The sequence below is a fragment of the Tursiops truncatus genome, chromosome 3, assembly GCF_011762595.2.
Source record: "Tursiops truncatus isolate mTurTru1 chromosome 3, mTurTru1.mat.Y, whole genome shotgun sequence".
NCBI classification, from domain to species: Eukaryota; Metazoa; Chordata; class Mammalia; order Artiodactyla; family Delphinidae; genus Tursiops; species Tursiops truncatus.
In genome coordinates, this window is record NC_047036.1 from 11,346,300 (window position 1) to 11,366,991 (window position 20,692).

At 39.1% G+C, this 20,692-nt stretch overlaps 1 protein-coding gene across 1 annotated transcript; it reads right to left on the reverse strand.

The window, feature by feature from the left end:
• Nucleotides 1-697: 697 nt before the first annotated feature.
• LOC117311561 (E3 ubiquitin-protein ligase Topors-like) lies at nt 698-4,937 on the reverse strand. Its single transcript, XM_033852760.2, has 2 exons — nt 4,596-4,937; nt 698-4,489 (listed from the first exon to the last, which is right to left on the reverse strand). Exons 1-2 carry the CDS (start codon nt 4,790-4,792, stop codon nt 1,552-1,554), a joined length of 3,135 nt encoding a protein of 1,044 aa, XP_033708651.1. The 5' UTR covers nt 4,793-4,937; the 3' UTR covers nt 698-1,551.
• Nucleotides 4,938-20,692: the final 15,755 nt, after the last annotated feature.

Consider the following 20,692-nt stretch of genomic DNA (forward strand, 5'->3'; position numbering starts at 1 on the left):
AGAAATTGAGGTTGGGGGGATGGGAATTCTTCATACTGTCTTTGAATTTTCCTTTAAAATCAAACCTGTTCTAAAATAAAAAGTTTTTTTTTAATATCAGCATTAAAATCTAGTTTACTTTCCTTCTTATCCTATTCTTTCTCAATTGGTTCAAACTCAGGAGTTTTATTCATCCCCCTGCCCTCAGGGTCATCAAACGCCAACATTCATCTTTACAGTAGAATCTACTTTTGTCTTCGATATGCATGAAGAATCATTTTTCCAGAGCATTTATGAACTATTTGCATTTTCAATCAGTTGAACCATTAGCTCAAACAGTTGGACCATTATATCAAGAATTTCTAGTCATTGAACCCTACAAATTAAAATGGAAGTTACAGATGTATGATTCAAGTCAATATAGGGTACAGAAATTTGGTTTCCTGAAACAATTCAGTGCATTTTTGATACCTGTATTTCATTTTAAAGGACTGGACAAAAAGCTGAAAATTTAATCATCAGTTTTGATACAACACAAATATTTATGACACTGTGGCTTATTTACTAGGTATCCAAGGTTTGAAAAAGAAAGGCTTCAACAGACTTCTAATACCTAGTTCATGTTAATATATGAAATTTCTTGTATTTCATGTTGATGTGTCTTTGGTACTACTTCATGTTTATTTTTTTTTTTTTTTTTTTTTTTTTTTTTTTTGGATTGTTTTAAAGTGTTACTGTTTTATTTTTTCTTTTGTTGAATACACATTTGCTTTACTGGCAGTCCAGATAAACAAGTATATAAAGGAAATATTTAAAGTTTTCTTTTGGCAGATGTCAAGATAAACTGTGCAGATAAAATTCCTCAATTTAACCTGAAGAAATGGTTTGAATCATACAAATTTTTAAGAAGAAAAATAAAGACTGTCCAAAGGGATTCTCCTAGCTTATAACACATTTCCAGAATAACTCTCAAAAAAAAATTCAAAAATACTCATTGACTACTTTAAAAATATGTCAATACCATATGGCTTTATGAAATAACTTCTAAAATTTATATTTTTTATTTAAAAAGGATCCCAAGTTTTAAATAAACTGCTAGCAATATCATTTTCTTCACTTAAAAGTGCATATCTCTGAGGGTGGGACATACAGATTTTTTGAACAAATAATGATTTTTACAAATTTTTAACACACACACAAAAAAAAAAAAATCACAAAATTTTTTTTTTTTTTTTTTTTTTTTGGGGTACGTGGGCCTCTCACTGTTATGGCCTCTCCCGTTGCAGAGCACAGGCTCCGGACGCGCAGGCTCAGCGGCCATGGCTCACAGGCCCAGCCACTCCGCGGCATGTGGGATCTTCCCAGACCAGGACACGAACCCATGTCCCCTGCATCGGCAGGCGAACTCTCAACCACTGTGCCACCAGGGAAGCCCTACACAAAATATTTTTAAGGGGGAAAAGAGTTTTTTCACCAAGTGTCATCTTTAAACAGACTGCAGTAGATGACATTGTTCTTTTTTTTTTTTCCTTTTTATACCACCAGAATTCTCAATGAGACGCTTTGGCAGTTTTAAGACATATCATGGTCTCTACCAAGAGACACTGACATTAATGATATCCGTGGAGATGGCAATCGCCTTGATGACTCAGTTTGATAAGAGACATTACTGGGCTGGCTCTCCAAATCAGAGGCAAAGGTGCTCTCTTCTCTTACATCAAGAGTCTGTTCAATTGAAGCTGCCTGGGGTGAAATATTATCTACAGTTTTGTTGGCATTATTCAAGTTGTTATTAAGTGTGGTAATGTCACACTCCTTGCCCAGGACACCAAATTCATCTTCTATTGTAACTACATCTTTAGTTTCAAATGGTCCGAAGGAAGGAACCAAAAATTCGTTTTGTAGAGGGTCTTGAGGACCACTAAGGTCACATTCTGTATCCTCCTTTACTTCAGAATCCTTATCACTGTCACTGTCAATGGTAATCACAACTGGGGAACGTGAAGCATTATCACCATGGTGTTTTTTATGCTTCCTCTTATGTTTTTTCTTTTTCTTTTTATGGTGTCTAGTTGTATCGGTAGCTTTCCCTTCATAAACTATCTCTACACTTAGGCTCCGGGTCCTTTTTCTTCTCTTGTGCTTTGTCTCTCTGTCTGATGATCGGCTATCTGAAAAGCTGTCACTCTCATTTTTGTAGCTTCCATCCAATTTTGATGAAGATTTTGAGTAATGACCTTCCTTTACTTTAGAAGCAAATTCCCGAGATGGTTGAGCCACATCGTTAGAACCCTCCAAATGCCGTGTTTTGTATTTTCGTTTCCCACCAGGCTTTTCATTTCTCACCCGGTCAGGCCCTGTAGATGCAGTCTTTGATCTAGTACTAGATAGGCTCCTTGATCTATGCCTTTCATAGTAGTAATATTTCCTTTCACTGTGGTTATTTTTTTTTCTAGCATTTGTTCTTTCAGAAAAAGACTGAATTCTAAATTCTGGACTTGAAGATTGTCTGGAATAATGAGCTCTGGACAGAGTCCTCCTCCTGTAAGATGATTCATAGCCATCCCTGTCCTTGTTTCTACTATAGTAAGTATACTCCCACTTGTATCTGCTTCCATAATTATTTCTTAAATAGTAACGATCTCGATTTCTGCTCCGTGACCTTCTTTTACCACGATCACTGCTACGAGATCTTGATCTGCTTGTGCTTTCACTACTTAGAGATAGAGTTTGGCTTCTTCTTGACCAACTGCTATCTCTAGTTCTTGATCTCTTTTTGTCTCTTCTACCTCTGGGTCTGCTACTCTCCCTGCTTCTGGATCGTCTGCTTTTCATTCTTTTCTTCCCATGATGCTTCCTATGATTCTTCTGATCATGCCCACTCCTACTCTGGGAACATGAATCTGAACTTCTGGATCTTCCCCTCCTTCTGTGTCTGCGGGTATATGGGGAATATACTCTGTCTCCTCTGATGGATGAGCTCAGGTCTCTGGGAGAGGACAATGATACAGACTGTTTCTCTTCCTTCTTTGATTTGATTCTTGTACCAGAATCACAATGACCTTTATTTATTTGTTCATCCTTTCCAAGGAGAGAGTGTGGAGATGAACATCTACTAACATCACTATCACCAGAACTGTAAGACTGCTCTTGTTCTTGCGCCTTCACGGTCTCCATTTTCTCGTAGGAACCTAACTCCTCAGAATCAGAGGACAGTTCAACAAGTTCTGGGGTCCTCTCAGCTAGTGGTTTAACAAACCCAACAATGACACAATTATCTGAAGAAGAATCACTGTCATTATTTATGTCATCATTGGTTTGTACTGCTTGCATCTGAGATGTGGCTCTTCCTGTTACAAGTTCTTCATCTGAACTGTCGGAAGTATTTAAAAGGGAAGACATGGCAGCATGTACCTGCTCTGAGCTTGAATAAGATGGCCCTGGAGTTTCATCATCCCATGGTGCCTGACTAACAGTAGCTACATTAACGTCCAGCTCTTGGGTCTCTGCTTCATCGGGAGATATTGTTATGACCGAAGAATCAGAATGGCTACCTTCTTCATATGAAGGAGCAGGACAATCATAATTTGCATGCTGGTCAAAGGCTGCCATGTTAAATGGAGATCGGGCAAAACTGATAAATTCGTGTATAAAATGCTCAGTCCGATTAAGTAAAAATGGCCTTAAATCAGACACAAATGCCTGACTCTCCAAGTCATAGCGAGTAACATTACTCATGATGATATGCTGGACAATATTCACTAATGATCCATGAGCTCCAAACAGAACTGTGAGTTCACGTTTTAACCAAGGGACTAATCTGTGAAGGCAAGCCGGATTTCTACGGAAAAATTCAGCTGAAATATCCCTATAGCGGCCACCATCTTCAATATTTCTAACTCGAGCACCAGCACGATAGAGAGTTCGCCTAAAATTAATAATATCCTGTTCTTGAATTTTCCGCAAAGATCTTTCATCTGCAGTAGCTGGCCTCCGTATTGCAATCTGTCTCATAAACGGAGGAATTTCACCATCTCTAGGTCTTGCTGAAATGCCTAACCCTTCAAATATTACTCCACTATCTGGTGGAGTTGTTGTTCTTCTATTCATGGTACTATTAGGTGAATAAATAGAAGCACTTCGTTCCCTTGTCATAGTTGTACGATAGCGGAATCGTCGAACATCAGGGGTAGCAAAAGAACCATTGTATGAAGGCCTTAGGACATACTCCTTGAAGTCGTCTTCTGCCCTCACAGAATGGAAAATAGAATCAAAGGGCTGTTTACATAGTGGACATTCAGCTTTGTTTTTTGACCACTCCTGTACACAGCGAAAACAGAACTTATGTAAACAGCGATCTAAGTAAGACACATTATCAAATCTATCCAAGCATATAGGACACTTAGAATCAGGAGATGCATCAGCTGGTACTGTCTGTTGCAATTTGCTAGTGCCAGCTTTAGGTGAAAAGTTGTCCATTTTAAATTCCTTAGCGGCTGATGCCATTATCCATGTATCCTCCACTCAGAGTTAGCAGCTAACATTTTCTCATGGTTTTTCCAGATTTTTTTAAATGTCCGTTTATGTGCTTCCCCGCCGCCCCTGCCATCCTTCTCTCGGAGGATACCGGCGCAGGCCCGGCTGGGGAGCTCATGGCAAGCTCCCGACGGCCCAGAAAGCTGGGTCGGTGACGGCAAGACCCGCGAAGGCGAACCCGGCGACTTCTCCGCCGGCCCTCAGGAGCGGGAGTAGGCAGGGGCGCTTCACCCTCCTCGCGAGAGAGCGGAGACCCCGGCGGCTGCTGCGACCCCATGAAGCCAGTGAGTCGCCGCACCCTGGACCGGATTTATTCAGCGGTAGGTCCCGGGGCTGGAGGGGCTCCACGGAGTCGACTCCTGAGGCCCGCGGGCGAAAGCCCGCTATTTTTTCAGCGCCCAGAAACTCCAAAATCCATTGCTGAATTACTTCATGTTTATTAATAACAATGCATGCAGCGCGGCAAAAACTGTGTAAGTCACTTGATGCTGAGTTTGTGGTTGATGGTTTGAATTTCTTGTATAATTATAAATTATATAAAAGATGTTTCTCGGCTTCAGTGGAGAGCAAATTCTGTAAAATTCTCCTGGGTATTTTTTTTAATGATATTATTGGACTTATCCTTTCTTTACAAGAGTCCTGTTGTTACATTTGTCTTGTGCCTTCTTTGATGTGCTTGACCTGTTTTCTGAAAGAAAAGAAATTCATTAAAAATACATTTAAATTACATATGCTAAACAAGAAAAAGGACATCATTTTCTCTCAGATCTAGAGAATAACATGGTTGCAGTTTATTTCTTGCTTCAAAAGCCTCTCTCATTCTTATGGACAACCACGTATCAGTTAAAACATTTGTCAAGAATTACTGATAAGGAATCATCTAAGCCACTGACTGAACGCAGATTTGTTCATTACTTAGTCATGGACAGAGGAATTTCAGCCTGCTGGTGATTATTCAACCATTTAGTTTAGCAAACATCTGAGCTTGTTCTTCTGTACCCTGCATGTATCAGAGAGTAGGAGTCAGTACACCCCTGAAAAGGGCCAGAGAGCAAATATTTCAGACTTTGTGGGCCTTAAAGAATCTGTCACATTGAGTCAACTCTGTTGTTGTAGCATGAAAGCAGCCATAGAAAATGTAAATGAACTGTGTGGCGTGTTCCAATAAAACTTCATTTACAGACAGGTATCCAGTGCATCAAGTCAGGTTTGGCCCATGGGCTGTAGTTTGCCAATCACTGTCATAAAGTGTGGGAGAGAAAATGGAGATGCAGAGACTGGTCACTCTATGAGACCCAGAATGTTCTTTGCTTCCTTCTCTGACTGGAAATGCTCCTCTCACTTTACCACACCAGCTCACATGTCCTTTCTTCCATTAAGTCATTCTCAGCTTCACCAGATAGAGTTAGTTTTCTCTTTTTTTGCACTATACTATCATGACTGTTAATTTTCACATCTTCCATTCTTGCTAAATAATGGGAAAATGCAACCTCTGTTGTCCAACTAAACTCATACTGTGTGTAACGTGGTCAGTTCCCCTGTAGTTGAGCATAACTCATCCACCTCTGTTTCCTTGTACATTGCAGAATGTCATTACTTAATGAACACATTAACTACAAAGAAGAAAGTGATGCGTAAAACGTGTGTAGGACAAGAGCATGCTACCTGAATTCAGAGGAAGTAGAGAGTATCTTCAAAGGGAGGGATGAGAAAAAGAGGTATAGGAGGCTGTGTATTGACACAGGGGTATGTGAAGGAGGAAACAGCATTTATGCTAGACCCTGTGTGTGATAGGCAGCCTCCAGCATGGCTCACATCATCCCCACCTCCTGATATTCATTCCCTGTGCAATTGCCTCATCTTGCTTGTTGGTGGGACGTGATGACTCACATCTAATGCATAAAATACTACAAGTGTGATGAGATGTGTCTTCCAAGTTCAGATCATAAGAATATTGTGGCTTCCATCTTGCTCACTTCTTCACTCACTCTGAGAAAAGCTAGCTGACACATTGTGATCTGTCCTATGCAAGGACCTTATGACAAAGAACCAATGGCTCCAGCCAACATCAAGCAAGGACCTGATCCACAGGAGGGAGCTTGGAAGTGGATCCTCACCCAGCCCAGCCTTAAGGAACCTGCAGCTCCAGTTGACATTTTGATGCAGCCTTGTGAGGGACCCTGAACACCCTGATGAGTTGCAGCTGGATTTCTGACTCACAGAAAATGTGAGATAATAAATGTATATTGTTTTAAGCTGTTAAACTGTGAGCTAATTTGTTATACAGCAATAGATAACTAATATACAATGCCAGGTGTTTTAGATACATTTTCTCATTTAATCCTCATAATAAACCTATGGAGTACCTATTATAGTCAATTTTCCTGAAAAGGAAATAAAGCCTCAGGAGATTATGTGATCTATCCAAAAATTCATGGTTAATGAGTAGCAAAAGTGGCATTCAGATTTTGCTCCTTCAGTCCTCACAGCAGTAAAAGCACGAACTAAATGAACAATAAGGAAAGAAGATAAGAATAAGGAGAGTGTTCAGGAAACCAGCATGCACGGGCTGTTCTATTTCAGTAGATACTGGAAAACATAGGTGATCTTAGCCAGTTCTCCACACATGCAGGACTTATCGTTGTAAAAGCAATTATTTTTCTTTCTTAGGGGGTCTCTCCCTGTCTCTCCAGATCTGCTCAGCTGGGCTGTCCTTCTGCTCTAGAAAGAAAACTCTGCTGAGTCTCATAATATTTGGGGTCACTCTTAGGTAATAGAAATGGCTGCTTTGTCCCAGACACAATCTAAATTCAGTGATTAAAAGTCTCCAGTCTAATACACTGATCAGCCCTTCAACCTTTTTCCAGGTGTAACATCCCACCATCCATTCCCGATGCAGAAGAGCTGCCTGGTGCTGGCATGTGGCTAACATTTCTCTCTACCCCATGGACCTCTGCCCCCACATACTAGCTCATATTTCTGATCCTTTGAGGGTTGAAGAGGACAGGGGTTTGAAAAAAGTCTTGATGGCTGGAAGAATCCATCCTTGTCTTGTACCGTTGTGAGATGGCTCAGTGATTTCTGGACCTAGCAGGTACTTCAAGTTGATTCTTCTCACAGCACTTTCTCCAGAATCTCCTGTGGGTCCCTCTGCCTGCAGCATCTTTGAAAGGAGCTGGACCTCACCTTCTGCTAGCCTCTCCCCGTCCCCACTCAGCCTCTATTCCTGGCAATATACTTCATATCATTTTATTTGAGCACCCACCCTCACATCTGTTCCCTTGGGCAGAACCCCTTTCAAACCATGCCAGACTTACACTCCTGCTCAGAACGGCATCCGTTCTGTGGTACCAGACTGCTTTAGATTCCTCACACAGGAGTCAGGCATCATCCTGCTGTGTCCTCCAACTGAAGGGGACATGTAGCAAGGACTCTGAGTGGCCCCACTGAAGTACCACTCTTTAGTCTTGGAGGTCTCTCCATCCCTACCCATTGCAGGAAGGGGGGACTCACAGCTCAGCTCTCTCCCATAATATCATCCTCAAAATCATCTCCCAACTTCAGTCTCTCAACTCATCAAAACCACCCTTAGGAATGGAGCATTTCAGTGTTGTGAACCTGATTCTCTGATATTTCCTTTGAAAATCTGCTTATGGTCTAGCTCCTTGCTGAGGCTTCAATTTTAACATCAAGTTTCAAGACAAGCAGAGTTTTGCTTTAAGGGGATTGATCTAGTGTATGCAGGTAAGGCTGAAGCCTGAAGTCACTGAAAGAGAAAGACTTGAAAAGCAGCTATTAAATAATCTAAGCTACAGAGAAGTGAGGTCTGAACTAGGGCAGTTGTCATGGGAATAAAATTAGGAAGAATGTCTCAAGAGGCATGGTGGAGGTAGATCAATAGCAACTGAATGAATATGAATAGAAGAAAAGACTTGAGAACTGGAAGAAAATTCTGGTCAACAATAGAAATCAGAATTCAGAAGGAATGCATTTAAAGGGGAAATGGGATGATCAAGCATGCGGCTCTTTAGGCACTGTGGCAATGTTAGGTAGAGACGAGCATCAGGGAATTAGAAAACGGGTCTCGGAATTCATAATTGAAGTTTAGCATCAACTGCACAGAGATCATTATTGAACCCACAGTAGTCATAAGACTAACATTAAAAAGTAATAGAGGGCTTCCCTGGTGGCGCAGTGGTTGAGAGTCCGCCTGCCAATGCAGGGGACACGGGTTCGTGCCCCGGTCCGGGAAGATCCCACATGCCGCGGAGTGGCTGGGCCCGTGAGCCATGGCCACTGAGCCTGCGCATCCGGAGCCTGTGCTCCGCAATGGGAGAGGCCACAACAGTGAGAGGCCCGCATACCGAAAAAAAAACAAAAAGTAATAGAAAATGACTGAGAAAAGGAGGAAAATCTGCCCCTAGATATAGCGAGACTACTCAAAAAACTGGAAACCCAGAAAAAGGCAGGGCTTTAATAAGGGGTAGTCATTACAACCAAAAGCCGAAGACAAGATATGAAACGAACTATTGAATATAGCCTCAGGAAAATGTCCATAATCACAGATTTTTTCTGTAGAGTTGTTGAAACCAAGCCCAAATTCCAAGGGTCGGAGACTGAATGAACAGTTAAGAAGTAGAGGCAACAGGTATAGAATAATCTTGGGGAATTTGTCTCTGAGCAAGCAAAGGTCTCTTGAGAAGACAGAAGGGTCTAGGAGACATTGCAAAATTTGGACATGCTTATAGGCAAAGGGGAAAGAGCCAGTGAGCCAAAGGTGATTCAGAGGATCAAGAGAGAAGGGAGGTAACAGTGAAATAAGATCCCCCCAACATGCAGCAGGACAGAAGGACAGGCACGGGGAAATGGGCTGCCGTTATAATGACAGGGAAGCACGTCTACTAAACAAAAGAGAAGGAAAAGGAATAGTGGGGGAAAGCCTGAGATGCAGAAGAGGAAAGTTGAGAGAGATCAAATTCGATGGTTTTAAACTTTTAATAAAGTACCTCACTCTTAGGGAGTGAGATAGATACGGGTTGGTTTCTTGAAAAACAAAACCCAAAAATTTTGAAGCCATTGCTTTGGGAGGCAGAATGTTAAGACAGAGGGTCAATCAGATACAACTAAAGGACTGCTGATCCAAACTTAGAGTTCACCTGAAACTAAACTTTTCTTCCTCACTGCTCACTCCATTATTAATGTCCTTTTTCTTTAATGTTAACTAAATGGCATTGGGCTGTGACTTTCTTCAGACATGCTTACCAATTCAAGAAATGCAGGAAATAAGCAACAAGGATTTGCTGTATAGCCCAGAGAACTATATTTGATATCTTGTAATAAACTATAATGGAAAATAATCTGAAAAAATATATATATATAATCGAATCGCTTTGCTGTACACCTGAAACTAACACAATATTGTAAATCAACTATACTTCAATTAAAAAAAAAAGTGCAGAGAAAGCAGATAGAGCAATTACCCTGGGCAGGCACTTGGCAAAGCCATTGTGGATGTAGGTCAGGGTCGGGAGAGAGTCCACGGTGAAGACAGGTGATCTTTAAGTGCTGGCCACTGGTCATACAAGCAGACAAAAAGAAGTAGTGGGATAGAGGGAATGGTGAAGATCACAGTGATGCAGGATGGAGGTGAAAAGACAACAGGTAAGAACCAGAAAGAGGAGTACTGAAGGAAGGTGTCAAGTTTCCTCATGTTGGTGGAATACAGAGATGCAAAACGATCTGAGAGTTATCAAACAAGGACAAAGACTAAGAACACTGAATCTGTAGCTGCTGTTACGGGGAAGCTTTTGCCCAACTCCTAATGTTTTTGTCCAGGTAGTCTCTCCCATATGTATTCACTCTGCCCCACTGGAGGTGGTGTCACTTTCCTGATTGCTAAATTGGGAAGAAAAAATTAAGAGGGCTTAGATCAGCTTCTATCTCCTTCCTCTAGGGCAGTAGCTCCCCCTTAGAAAAACACCATCCTCGCTGCTATTCCATGGATGGAACACAGCTGGCATCAATCATCTTCTGCAACTGGGCAAGTAAATGTAACCAGTCCGGGGTTCTGGTCCATTTGACTCTCACTAAGCTACATCCTTCAGCTTGGCTGTTATCAATCATTTTACCCTCCATTGGTCACTCTTGAGGGAGGAGAAAGAAGGGAATTTTATGACTAAAGCTTCTGAGAGACCATAACAGCCCACTGAAACCTCCTGATGTCTGGAATGCTTCTGGCTTATTTCAGTTACAAACTGAAACTATGAAAGAATCCCACTTAAAAATTCTCCTTGTTCCTTTCCATGCCTACTTTATGTATGTCATGAGTTTAGTCTGAAAGTCATGACTGTTTAGTTTTCTATGAATGGCTATCCGTTCCTGGCAATGCAGAATGTCTAATCTAGCCCTGAAGAGTAAGTTGGACCCAATTCTGCTAGCTAAGAAAAGCTTACCAGTGGCAGAAAATTATAATTCCAGACTGGTTCTGATGGAAAAAAAAATGTGTGAAGAATTTAAATTGTTCATATTTTTTTAGATCAAAATAAAATATTGACGTATTGAAGGTTAAAAAAATAGAATAGACCCAAGAAATTTAAATTTGATGTAATAAATAAAAATAAATTTTCACATTTTAAAACCTAATTCCCTTGTGCAGATTCCTCTTAGGCCTTTCCTTTGGATGCATGAATTTATAAACATGCAAAGATCATACTAGCCCATCACCCCAGTTCCATATAAGGAAACAACTTCTACGTGATTATCTTTATTTCTAACTTCAAAGGTATAAATTCCAATCCAACGTTTAAATTAAGTTTATATTATATGTATGAGTCTTTGAAAACTCTGTTTCTGCCTATGAAATAGTTGCCATAGTAACTAATGCACTTCCAAAGAGGGGAAAATGTGCACCAATTTTTTTCCACTTAAAAGGTAAAAATTAAACTAAATAACAACAGATAATGGCCATGTCATTAAAAGGTTGTTCTCTCACATATAGTATTACAAGTCTCACACATTTCTTTGATGTAGAGAAATAATATTCTCTTCCCCACCCTTGTGTGTTCGCACTCAAGGACAAAGAATAAGAAGTCCTTGAATGGAACACTGAGAGATTCATGAAGAATTCACTAAACAAACAATGTGAAGTAAATGATTGCATTGCATGCTGTATCTTAAATATCTTTTGTGAGATAGCTAATTCAATAATAATAATAATGGTCACCCCATACATAAGGGAAATACATACACAGAATATTTAGGTGTTAAAATTTTATTAAGATCACTTTAAGCTCTAAATTTCAGGGACCTAAAAGAGATCTTGGACCACAAAAACAATTATATTCAGTATATGTCACTGAACATCCGTAAATTAATCTTTTGCCTTAATTTGTTTGGCTGCTATTTTTGGTATAAAGAAAAGTTTTGATAAAATATTTTTTAATTGAGCTTATTAAACCAATTTTTTCTCTAGTCATGTTGAATCACTGTGATATGAAAGGTAAAGAGAAATTCATAAATTTCCACTTAATAAATTTTATCTTGTTAAAGTTCACTGACTTGTATAAGATAAAATGAGGGAGCCAGGGCAAATGTCAGAATTCAGATTTTGGTCACCTGAATATGTCCTTCTCTAACAGCCTACCATAGCCAAATAAATTTAATGCTAACCCTGAGATTTAAAAACATAGTCTTTCTAAAGCTCAGTATTAATTCTTTCATTTGATGTCCTCACTGCTATCTATTTTGTGTCATTATCTTTTTTCCCATTAGGAAATAACGTCTCCAATAACTATTGGAAGCATTATGCTTTGTATTTTCCGTAAGCCACCAACTTTGAAATCTGTGCAATAAAGCTATATACACTCCCTAGTAATCATTCCTGTTGGCATATGCAATAGGAAAATAAACAATGTGAAATAAACAGAAATAGGACCAAAACAATTGCACATCAAAAGGTGTGAAAATATCATCTTTCTTTCATTAACAACTCCAGAGTAAGAGACAGAGTTCTTTAAACCAAATATTATAGGTATAACTTCAGACACTAAGGCAATGCTATAATAACAAAAAGAGAAATGAGATTTAGATACCAAACAGATGGATGATACACAGATGTTCCTGGAATGGCTGCTATAACAATAATAGTTGAATAGTCTTTGGGAAAATTTAGGCAATTACTTTCCATTTATGGAATGAACTGTATTTAAGATTTAGATCTAATTAATACTGCTACCGTATGCCTGCATGTGCTTATTAGCCAAATCTGAAGTGCAGTGAATTGGACATTCATTTCAAAATGTCTGCATCTTATAACAATAAAGACGTTCAACCTCATGGTCACTGCTGTCATTATCAGATTACGTCCCTCAATGATCATAGCTGGCCATAGCTTTCCTGGGAATGATTCTAATCCAAATGTTGTTGATTATTATATACAGCATTCATTTGGAATGACTGATGGCTTCTGGTGCCATGTGAAACCCAAGTACCTTGGCTCCACTTTGCGGCAACCCAATCCATCAGAACTCCAGCCAAGCCCAGAAGACATTTTGAGTTCTGCCATGCATGCTGGAGAACTGACAGCTGACTGAGGACCAAAGCTCCATCTTAATGAGTCTCCTTGGTCCTGAATCCATCACTGCCAGACTGACAAATGTCAAAACTTGACACCCTCCATTAGAAACTACTTAACCTTTAAGTCTGTATGGTGTAAAGGACCGCCAGCCTAAACTTTCTAATAATGAAAACTTGCTTAGCTAAGCCGCAGGATCAGGTGATACATCTGCCTCACCAATGAGAACCTTGAGGACTGAGGCATTAAACACTGGTTTTCCATATTTTTAACAAGTGTAGGTAACTATTAAAATTGTAGTTTTTACTACTGGGTGTAAGATAGGTTCAAAGATGTATTGTACAATACAAGGAATGTAGCCAATACTTTGAAAGAACTGTAAATGGAAAGTAACCTTTAAAAATTGTATAAAAAAATTAAATTTTTTAAAAGTTTTTTAAAAAAACTGTGGGTCTTATGGTTACCAGGATCTAAACACTGGGTACAAAAACAAAGCATAAAAATCCATACATATAAACTACATGTGTAGAAATTGGTATTTATAGAAATGAATGCAAATATACCCAAAACAGAGCACAGGTCTATCCAAGATAGCCTGGACACTAAAGCAAAATTGACCCTTCGCAGTAGAAATAATTGTAGATAGTGTAATGATGGAATGAGATCACCCACCTGTGTGAGGCATGGTCTCTAGGACATATGGAGAGAGACATGTACTGGTCACCAATGTGCTTCTCAACATGATCCAGCCCCCTTGCAGGTGGCAGGAGCTGTGTGACTCTTCAGGACAATGCACTATGTGTAGGAATGAAGTGTGCCACTTCTGGTTTGGGGCATGTAAGACTGGGTATGGGTTTCCCACTCTCTTGTGCCCTGCTATAGTAAGCCACGTTTTGAGATGCCAGTGTCATAAAATAGTGGTGCTTCTGTGAGTCTGGGTCTCTGACCACCACCTGCAACTTGCACTGAATGTAGCTTAGGCAAGAAAAAATTTGTATATATTTCTAACTGAGATATTGAAGTCAATTTGTTGCTGCAGTATAACCTAACCTTATCCTGACAGAGACTGTTGAGAGTAAAAAGTTACCCTCAGGCCAGCAGTGCGTATCAGGAATGTTCTAGAAAATAGTAGTAGGTGATGTCTGACTACAAGTACGGCAATGAGCAGTCTAGGTACTAAGTGCATAAGGAGCTCTATGCTGATAAGTAGATGTAGGGCCTTAGTCATGGCACTTTCTGAAGCAGAACTTCATGAATGGGTGTATAAGACCTCATGACTGGAACCGGAATTGCAGTGAGGGAATATGATCACAGAAACAAGAAAGGTGCCAGATTATCTGAATGGAGACACAATATAAGAAAAGAACCATAAAACTGCCTGTGACTAAGGATAAGCCTTTTACCAAGGCTTGAGATGGGAAGAAAAGTAAATCCCAGCTCTGAACAAAGAAGCTTATTCTGGAGCAGAGAGCCAAGCTGGTCCTGAAAACTAATTCAAAAATTTTAATGGAAAAGTTTAAACAAGATGCATATGATGATCAATTCAATGTTTGTTATTAAAAAGATCAAATTAAAAAAAGAAAAAGAATTATTCTGTGTTCAAATTGAATTGCGTCAATGAAAATGAACACAAATCCTGGTGTAGAACCCTCAAGCTACCCCGAGGCCCAGTGGGGCAAAGCGGGCCTCCTGGAGATGTGTTTTTTTAATGATCAGATAAAATGATGATGAGTCATTCCTCTCTCATGCTGTGTTGATTCTCATTAGGCCATGTGCCCTAAAAGAAAAGAGCTCAGGTAGCAGGAGTTGGTTCGAAGCCAGGTTTGTGCCAAGGCTACTTCATTTGTATATTAGCATAAAAGAAATCTCTTAGCCCTCCCATCTAAAAAGCTTTTCATAGAAATTTAATGTCTGCTGTATCAATAATCGATTATATCCTTTGATGGCTTTAATAGAATAGAGTTCCTCAATGAAAATCAGTTCATAAAATTTCTATTTCCACATATTTTTTAAAATGTATTTTCAAAAGACTATCTGACTGCTTTTTGAAATATAGTGAAATATAGAAATGTATAAAATAAAGGAATGTCTTTACCTATTGGCTTTGGCAAAGGCAAGAAGCCTCTATTCTTGAGCAAAAATGCACAAATTTTGTTTTAGCCATTGAGCCTAAGCATGTCAAAAAACAAAATCAGAAATTAAAAGTAAATTTAGATTTAGACTTTGTCCAGATACAAATTGATTTTGCTAAATTTGGAATCGTGAATAGAATTCAGCAAAACACCTTTGAAGTCTTTGAAGTATTAAGTCAGCAATTTGGCGGATGTGTTTTCTTTACAAATTTGCTCTGTCATGTTGCAGATAGAACCAGATCTAGTTTTGCAAACCAGGTTTCAGGTGATTTACAAAAGAAAAAAAGGGTTGCCAGCAAGGAACCCCCCACCCCGAGATTTATGAAGAAGAGGTATACATGAAAAGAAACTGGAATTTCATATGGAACTAAGTCTTGTGGTCAGTAGATTAAATATTTTCTGCACATATACTTTGGCCATTATCTTGGCCAAATAACCACCAAAGGGTTGACTCAAATTGATCATTAAAGCAAATGTAAAAAGCTGTTAATCAGTTAGTTAAAACAATAATCAACTTGCAAATAATCATGTATTTGATGTATTATTACACATAGACAAACTATGTCTATGTTCAAAAAAATTGTTTGATTTGATTAACTAGTCAACTAAATATTTAAAGTCATTTAAAGTTCTTTCTTGTAGTATACGTTCTCTTACTGACAGTAAAAAAGCATTAAGTTCTTTTATTCTTTATGAATTAGTGCAATATTATATATCTCTGTCTTCTGAGCATAAACATTGAACTGTCACTCTGGTTGTTCAATAACCTGACGGCAAGTGCGTATACATGGTCATACACATCACACACACATGGGGCTTTAAAACAGCATCCCACTTAAATCAATAGTGTAAAATTTATTGATTTAATTCCATCTTGAAGAGATAGAAAAATGAGCAGTGGTGCTTCCTTACAATTTATCATTGTTCATACAGAGTTTCAAATTCCTGTATGGTTATAATGAAATCCATTTTCTTAAAGTCAAACCTTAAAGTCAAACCTTTTCTTTAAGTCAAACCTTAAAAGGTAGGCCAGGGAAATTTCAAGGGAATCAGATCGTTTTCAAAAAGTCTGTAGATGAAAGCATCAGAAAATATTTTGTGGTTAAAGAATTCGGGAACATTAAACTCTTCTAAAACCATATATTTTACTTTTTTAGTAATTATCACAATATCAAAATACTTGGGATTTTATTCAAAGAATGGACAAAAATATGTATGTGCATATAGACACACAAGCTCAATTATACACATTCCCCTGACACACTCTGTTGTCACAACTTTCTTAAGCAAAGTTAATTTAGCAGATGTGTTCTAGAATATCATCAAATTATAAAATATATAAGTAATATAAAATAACAAGAATACAAAAAATCCAATTAACTACCAAGTAAAATACTGGGGTACCTGATATATGCAGCCTTCTCACAAGGATCAAATTTCCTCCTGTAAGTGGGTGGCTTAGTAACCAGTTTTCAGCGGGCATCACTGAGTTTATCCTTTAAGTCAAGACTAGCTTCTCCACCATCCACATGGCCTCAAAATCCAAGGTTACAGATAGGCAGGTGGGCCAGCTTGCCAACTTTCCTGGGACAGGACTCCAGGTCATGATACCTCCAGCCAGGAGCAACATGGGGCTGTGACCCAAGGGCCAAATAGAGAGAAGGTAGTAACCAGATGAGAAATATGATATGAAATACAATATATCATAAGAAAAAAGACCAAAGAATGCTGGTTGAATTAAATATCCAGAAGAGGACGCAAAGGACCAGAACTGGTTACAGGCAGAGTCTATAAGACATCACTGACTTCTCTACTAGGAAGAAAATACATCGCTCCAGGTGGAGAAGGAGAGCCAGACAGTCCCTGAATTGAAGCTGAGAATCACATTCCCCTTGGGAATCTCTCACAGTTCAGAGTTGTGTCTTTGTACTGAGTATATAAGTGGGGTTTCTCCCTATTTTATATCATCCTAAGTGGAGATAAACCCCACCTTTCCCTTGTTTCCAGCTGAGACAAGGCTGGAGTTTCAAAGGTTTTATTAGGGTCTGAGTAGAAAACAAAAGGAAATTAAAATAGAGTGTCATGAATTTAGGCAATCTGGCTTGCCAGGTAAAAGAAGAGACTGAGTCCCTTAGGCCTTTTTAAGAATACATGGAGTCAGGAATGTTTATTTCAAAGAAGTCTCTGATCTTGACCCACACTAGGCTCACCTGACCATCACAGACCTCAACAGGATTACCCCATCCTGTTCCATTCTCTCCTTTTTAAAGAAGAGCCAAGGTTTAGTCTTTAAATGAATTCTGCTATAATAATTCTAAATCTACATTGATTCTTTTGCCCTATGACTTAATCCATATATTAGGTACATACTCATTTTGATGTTTAATTATAGATTCTCCTAAATATTGATAATATTATCATTGTTTGATTAAATTTTTTTCAACAAGAAATGCAACAAGCTTTTTCATTTGCCTGCACTGGTCTCAGCATATACTAGGCATGTAGTACACAATAAATTTGATGTATATGAGATTTAAATTCTCTACAAAATTTTTACTCAAAATAACCATTAGCTATATTGCAGGGTTGAGCACAGCTTGGCAAGAGGATACTCTTACCATGTATATTAAAATTATCTTATACAAAGCATATTCTTAGAGAATATTCTTAGAGAATGCAAAAGGTGCGGTAAGGATTTTTTCATGTCCCTAGGAGGGCTTTTAACTAAGTACAGTGACTATATCAGATCTTATAGTCATACTTAGGAAATCTGACCTAAAAGTGGCTGACCATTTTTGGTATCTATGCCATGAGAAGAGATGATTTCACTCCCTTACCTCTTACCCAATTGTTTTTACCTCGAGGTTCTCCCAAATCTCTGGGAAAACAAATCTGAGTCAATCTTCTTTGTGTTCGGTCATTGATTCTATGATTCATTCATGCTATTTTGTGCCAGGCACCTGTTATCATATTCTCACGTTATCATATTCTAGTGGTAGAGATATAATTAACATATGATAAATAAAAGGTGAATATAAACGGTGGTGGGTTCTAGGAAGAAAACACCTGAAATGGACAATAAGATGGGGACCTAGTTAAGTAGGGTGATCAGAAATGACTGCCCTGAGATCTGAATGTTAAAAATGAACAAGCCATGCAATGAGGCCGGCAAAGAACATTCCAGGCAGATATTGGTGTCCCCAGGGTTGGACCTTACCTTTCCTTACCTATTTGTACTAGAAAGGAAATCAGGAATACTTTAGCACATCAACTCTAATGATAGAACTTCAGAGAATTGGGTTGTTGTCTGAAAAGATATTTAATTACCTTCCCAGCATTACTGAAATGACAATTTTGTAGACATTTCCAGTCATATTCATATACTCATGAGTATACACAGAAAAACAGCTGCCTCAATATATTGACAGTTAATAGAAAAAAAACCCCACAAACCTCAATGATCTCTACATTATTGCCCAAAACAGTTTGATTAATTTTTCACTGAATGGACCAAATTTTTGTCTAAAATATCAGATATTTCCTTCCCACTCCAATCTAGACAACCATCTTCCTTATACTATTTATCCCACAATTACAGTGACTAGCTAGCCCCAGGCCCTTCTTAAGGTCTCCCTCCTGAGGAATGACCTTAGGCCCTCCTGTTCTATGTCATGGAAGGAGGCTTCACTTTCATGCCCCAGAGTCAGACACATGATTGAGCCATAGGTGGAAAGACACAAAAGCAGGGAGTTGTTCAGGGGCCTATGATGAGGCCCACTCCACATAGCTCTGCCCAAGCAGAGTAAAGCTGCCCTTAGCTAAGTGAGCCAGATTTTCCCTCTTGGAAATAAACTGAGAAATAAATAAAGAATCAAATACTGAGCAGCAAAAGCGAAAGCTAAAAGTTACCAGACAAGCAAAAGTAATAAAGAGCCTGCAACGCCCTATGGTACTGGGAGAATAAAAGCAGAGGAGATGCTGACACCAAATAGTATCAGTAGGAAGGGGAACACGCACAAAGAAGCAAAGACCCGAAGGAGCACATGAATGGTGGAACATTAGTATGGAGATCAGTCAGTCTGGCAGCTTAAACATCCCTGGAACAGCCTCAGATTCAGTTCCAGCCTCTGTCAGGCTTAGACACAAGGTTCCCATACTTGGAAACTGGAACATCCCAGATTCCCTTATTGCCAAATGGGTCCTCACAATAAACACAGCTTGGTCCTCCCCAGTTCACTGAGCAGGAATGACCAAGATTATTCTTTGACCCAGAGGATGCCTAACAGAAATATGCCCCATTCTGTCAATCTTTTCCCATTGGAAACAATGAGACAATGAACACATTATTTATGTAGTATCATTGCTGAATCCCCAGAGCCTACAGCAGTGACGGATACATAGCACTCAATACAAGCACTCAATACATGTTTGCTTTATAAATGAATTAATGACTGAGTGAAAGAGATAAGAAATAACGAGACATTATTCATCATTAAAAAATGACACTCCTCTCTTCTCAAACCAACTCCTCCAGAAAAAAAGGAAGTTTTTTAAAAAAACATAGAAATATCATTTTATATCACAAGTTCTACTAATAATGTACCTTCAGAGATGGAGAGAAACCTTAAGAAATCAGTTCAATAGTTTTAGGTCTAAGCAGAGATACCAATAGTAAAAATGAGCCCAGAGCAAAGTCTAATCTACTCCATTTCTATCATTAAATGTCCAAAAGATGTCCCTGACATTCTCCAATGGTAAAAGGTTGACTACTTCTGGGCAGGAAGGATGGAAGAAAGGTGGGGGGGGGGAGGGAGACAGGAAGAGAGGCTGAGAGAGCAGGAGGGAGGGTGAGAGGGAGGGAGAGAGGGTAGAAGAGAGAGAGAGGAAGGGAAGAAGGAAGGATGAACTATCTCATATTTTCCTTTAGTCCCTTCCCCTTTACCACTTGCCTATCTTTTTGACCTCCCTCCTCTGAGACCTTTTGATTGCACAGAGCAGGGAAATTGTACAACTGCCTTTTAATGGAGGCCTCTCACCCCAGAAGCAGAGATGTGTCCCCTTGCCCCTCAAAACCCTACTCCTCTCAGACTTGCCTCACTTTATTCCCCTCAGGCTCTGACAGTTAAGTCAAGGTTGTACCCTAATGTAAATGAGATATATAGAAATTGGAAATGTTGAATTTAGAGTGTTCAGATTGGAACAGACACTGGTCTTTCTTCCTTTCTTACTTTGTTTTTTAAATAATATTTCTTTGCACACATGGGGCAAACTAAGAAGGAAATCTCACCATGTTCACAGTGAAACAACCCTGAGTTTAGAAGCTACCCCTTCATGAGGTTGATTAAGCTAGGAAAGCGAATATTCATGGCTTAGATTCTTACGCTTATGAGTTCTATTCTTTAAAGAATTTTTAGATTAATTCAGCTGAAGGGTAGTATTTGATGGACAGAATTAAAAGAAACCCACAAGGGAT

Bases quoted from the DNA above. Each gene is read 5' to 3' on its own strand.
- LOC117311561 (XM_033852760.2), bottom strand. From the start codon at position 4,792: ATGGGGTCGCAGCAGCCGCCGGGGTCTCCGCTCTCTCGCGAGGAGGGT. The intron at 4,490-4,595 runs GAGAAGGATGGC...GGAGGATACATG, and splicing joins CCTGCGCCGGTATCCTCCGA to GATAATGGCATCAGCCGCTA.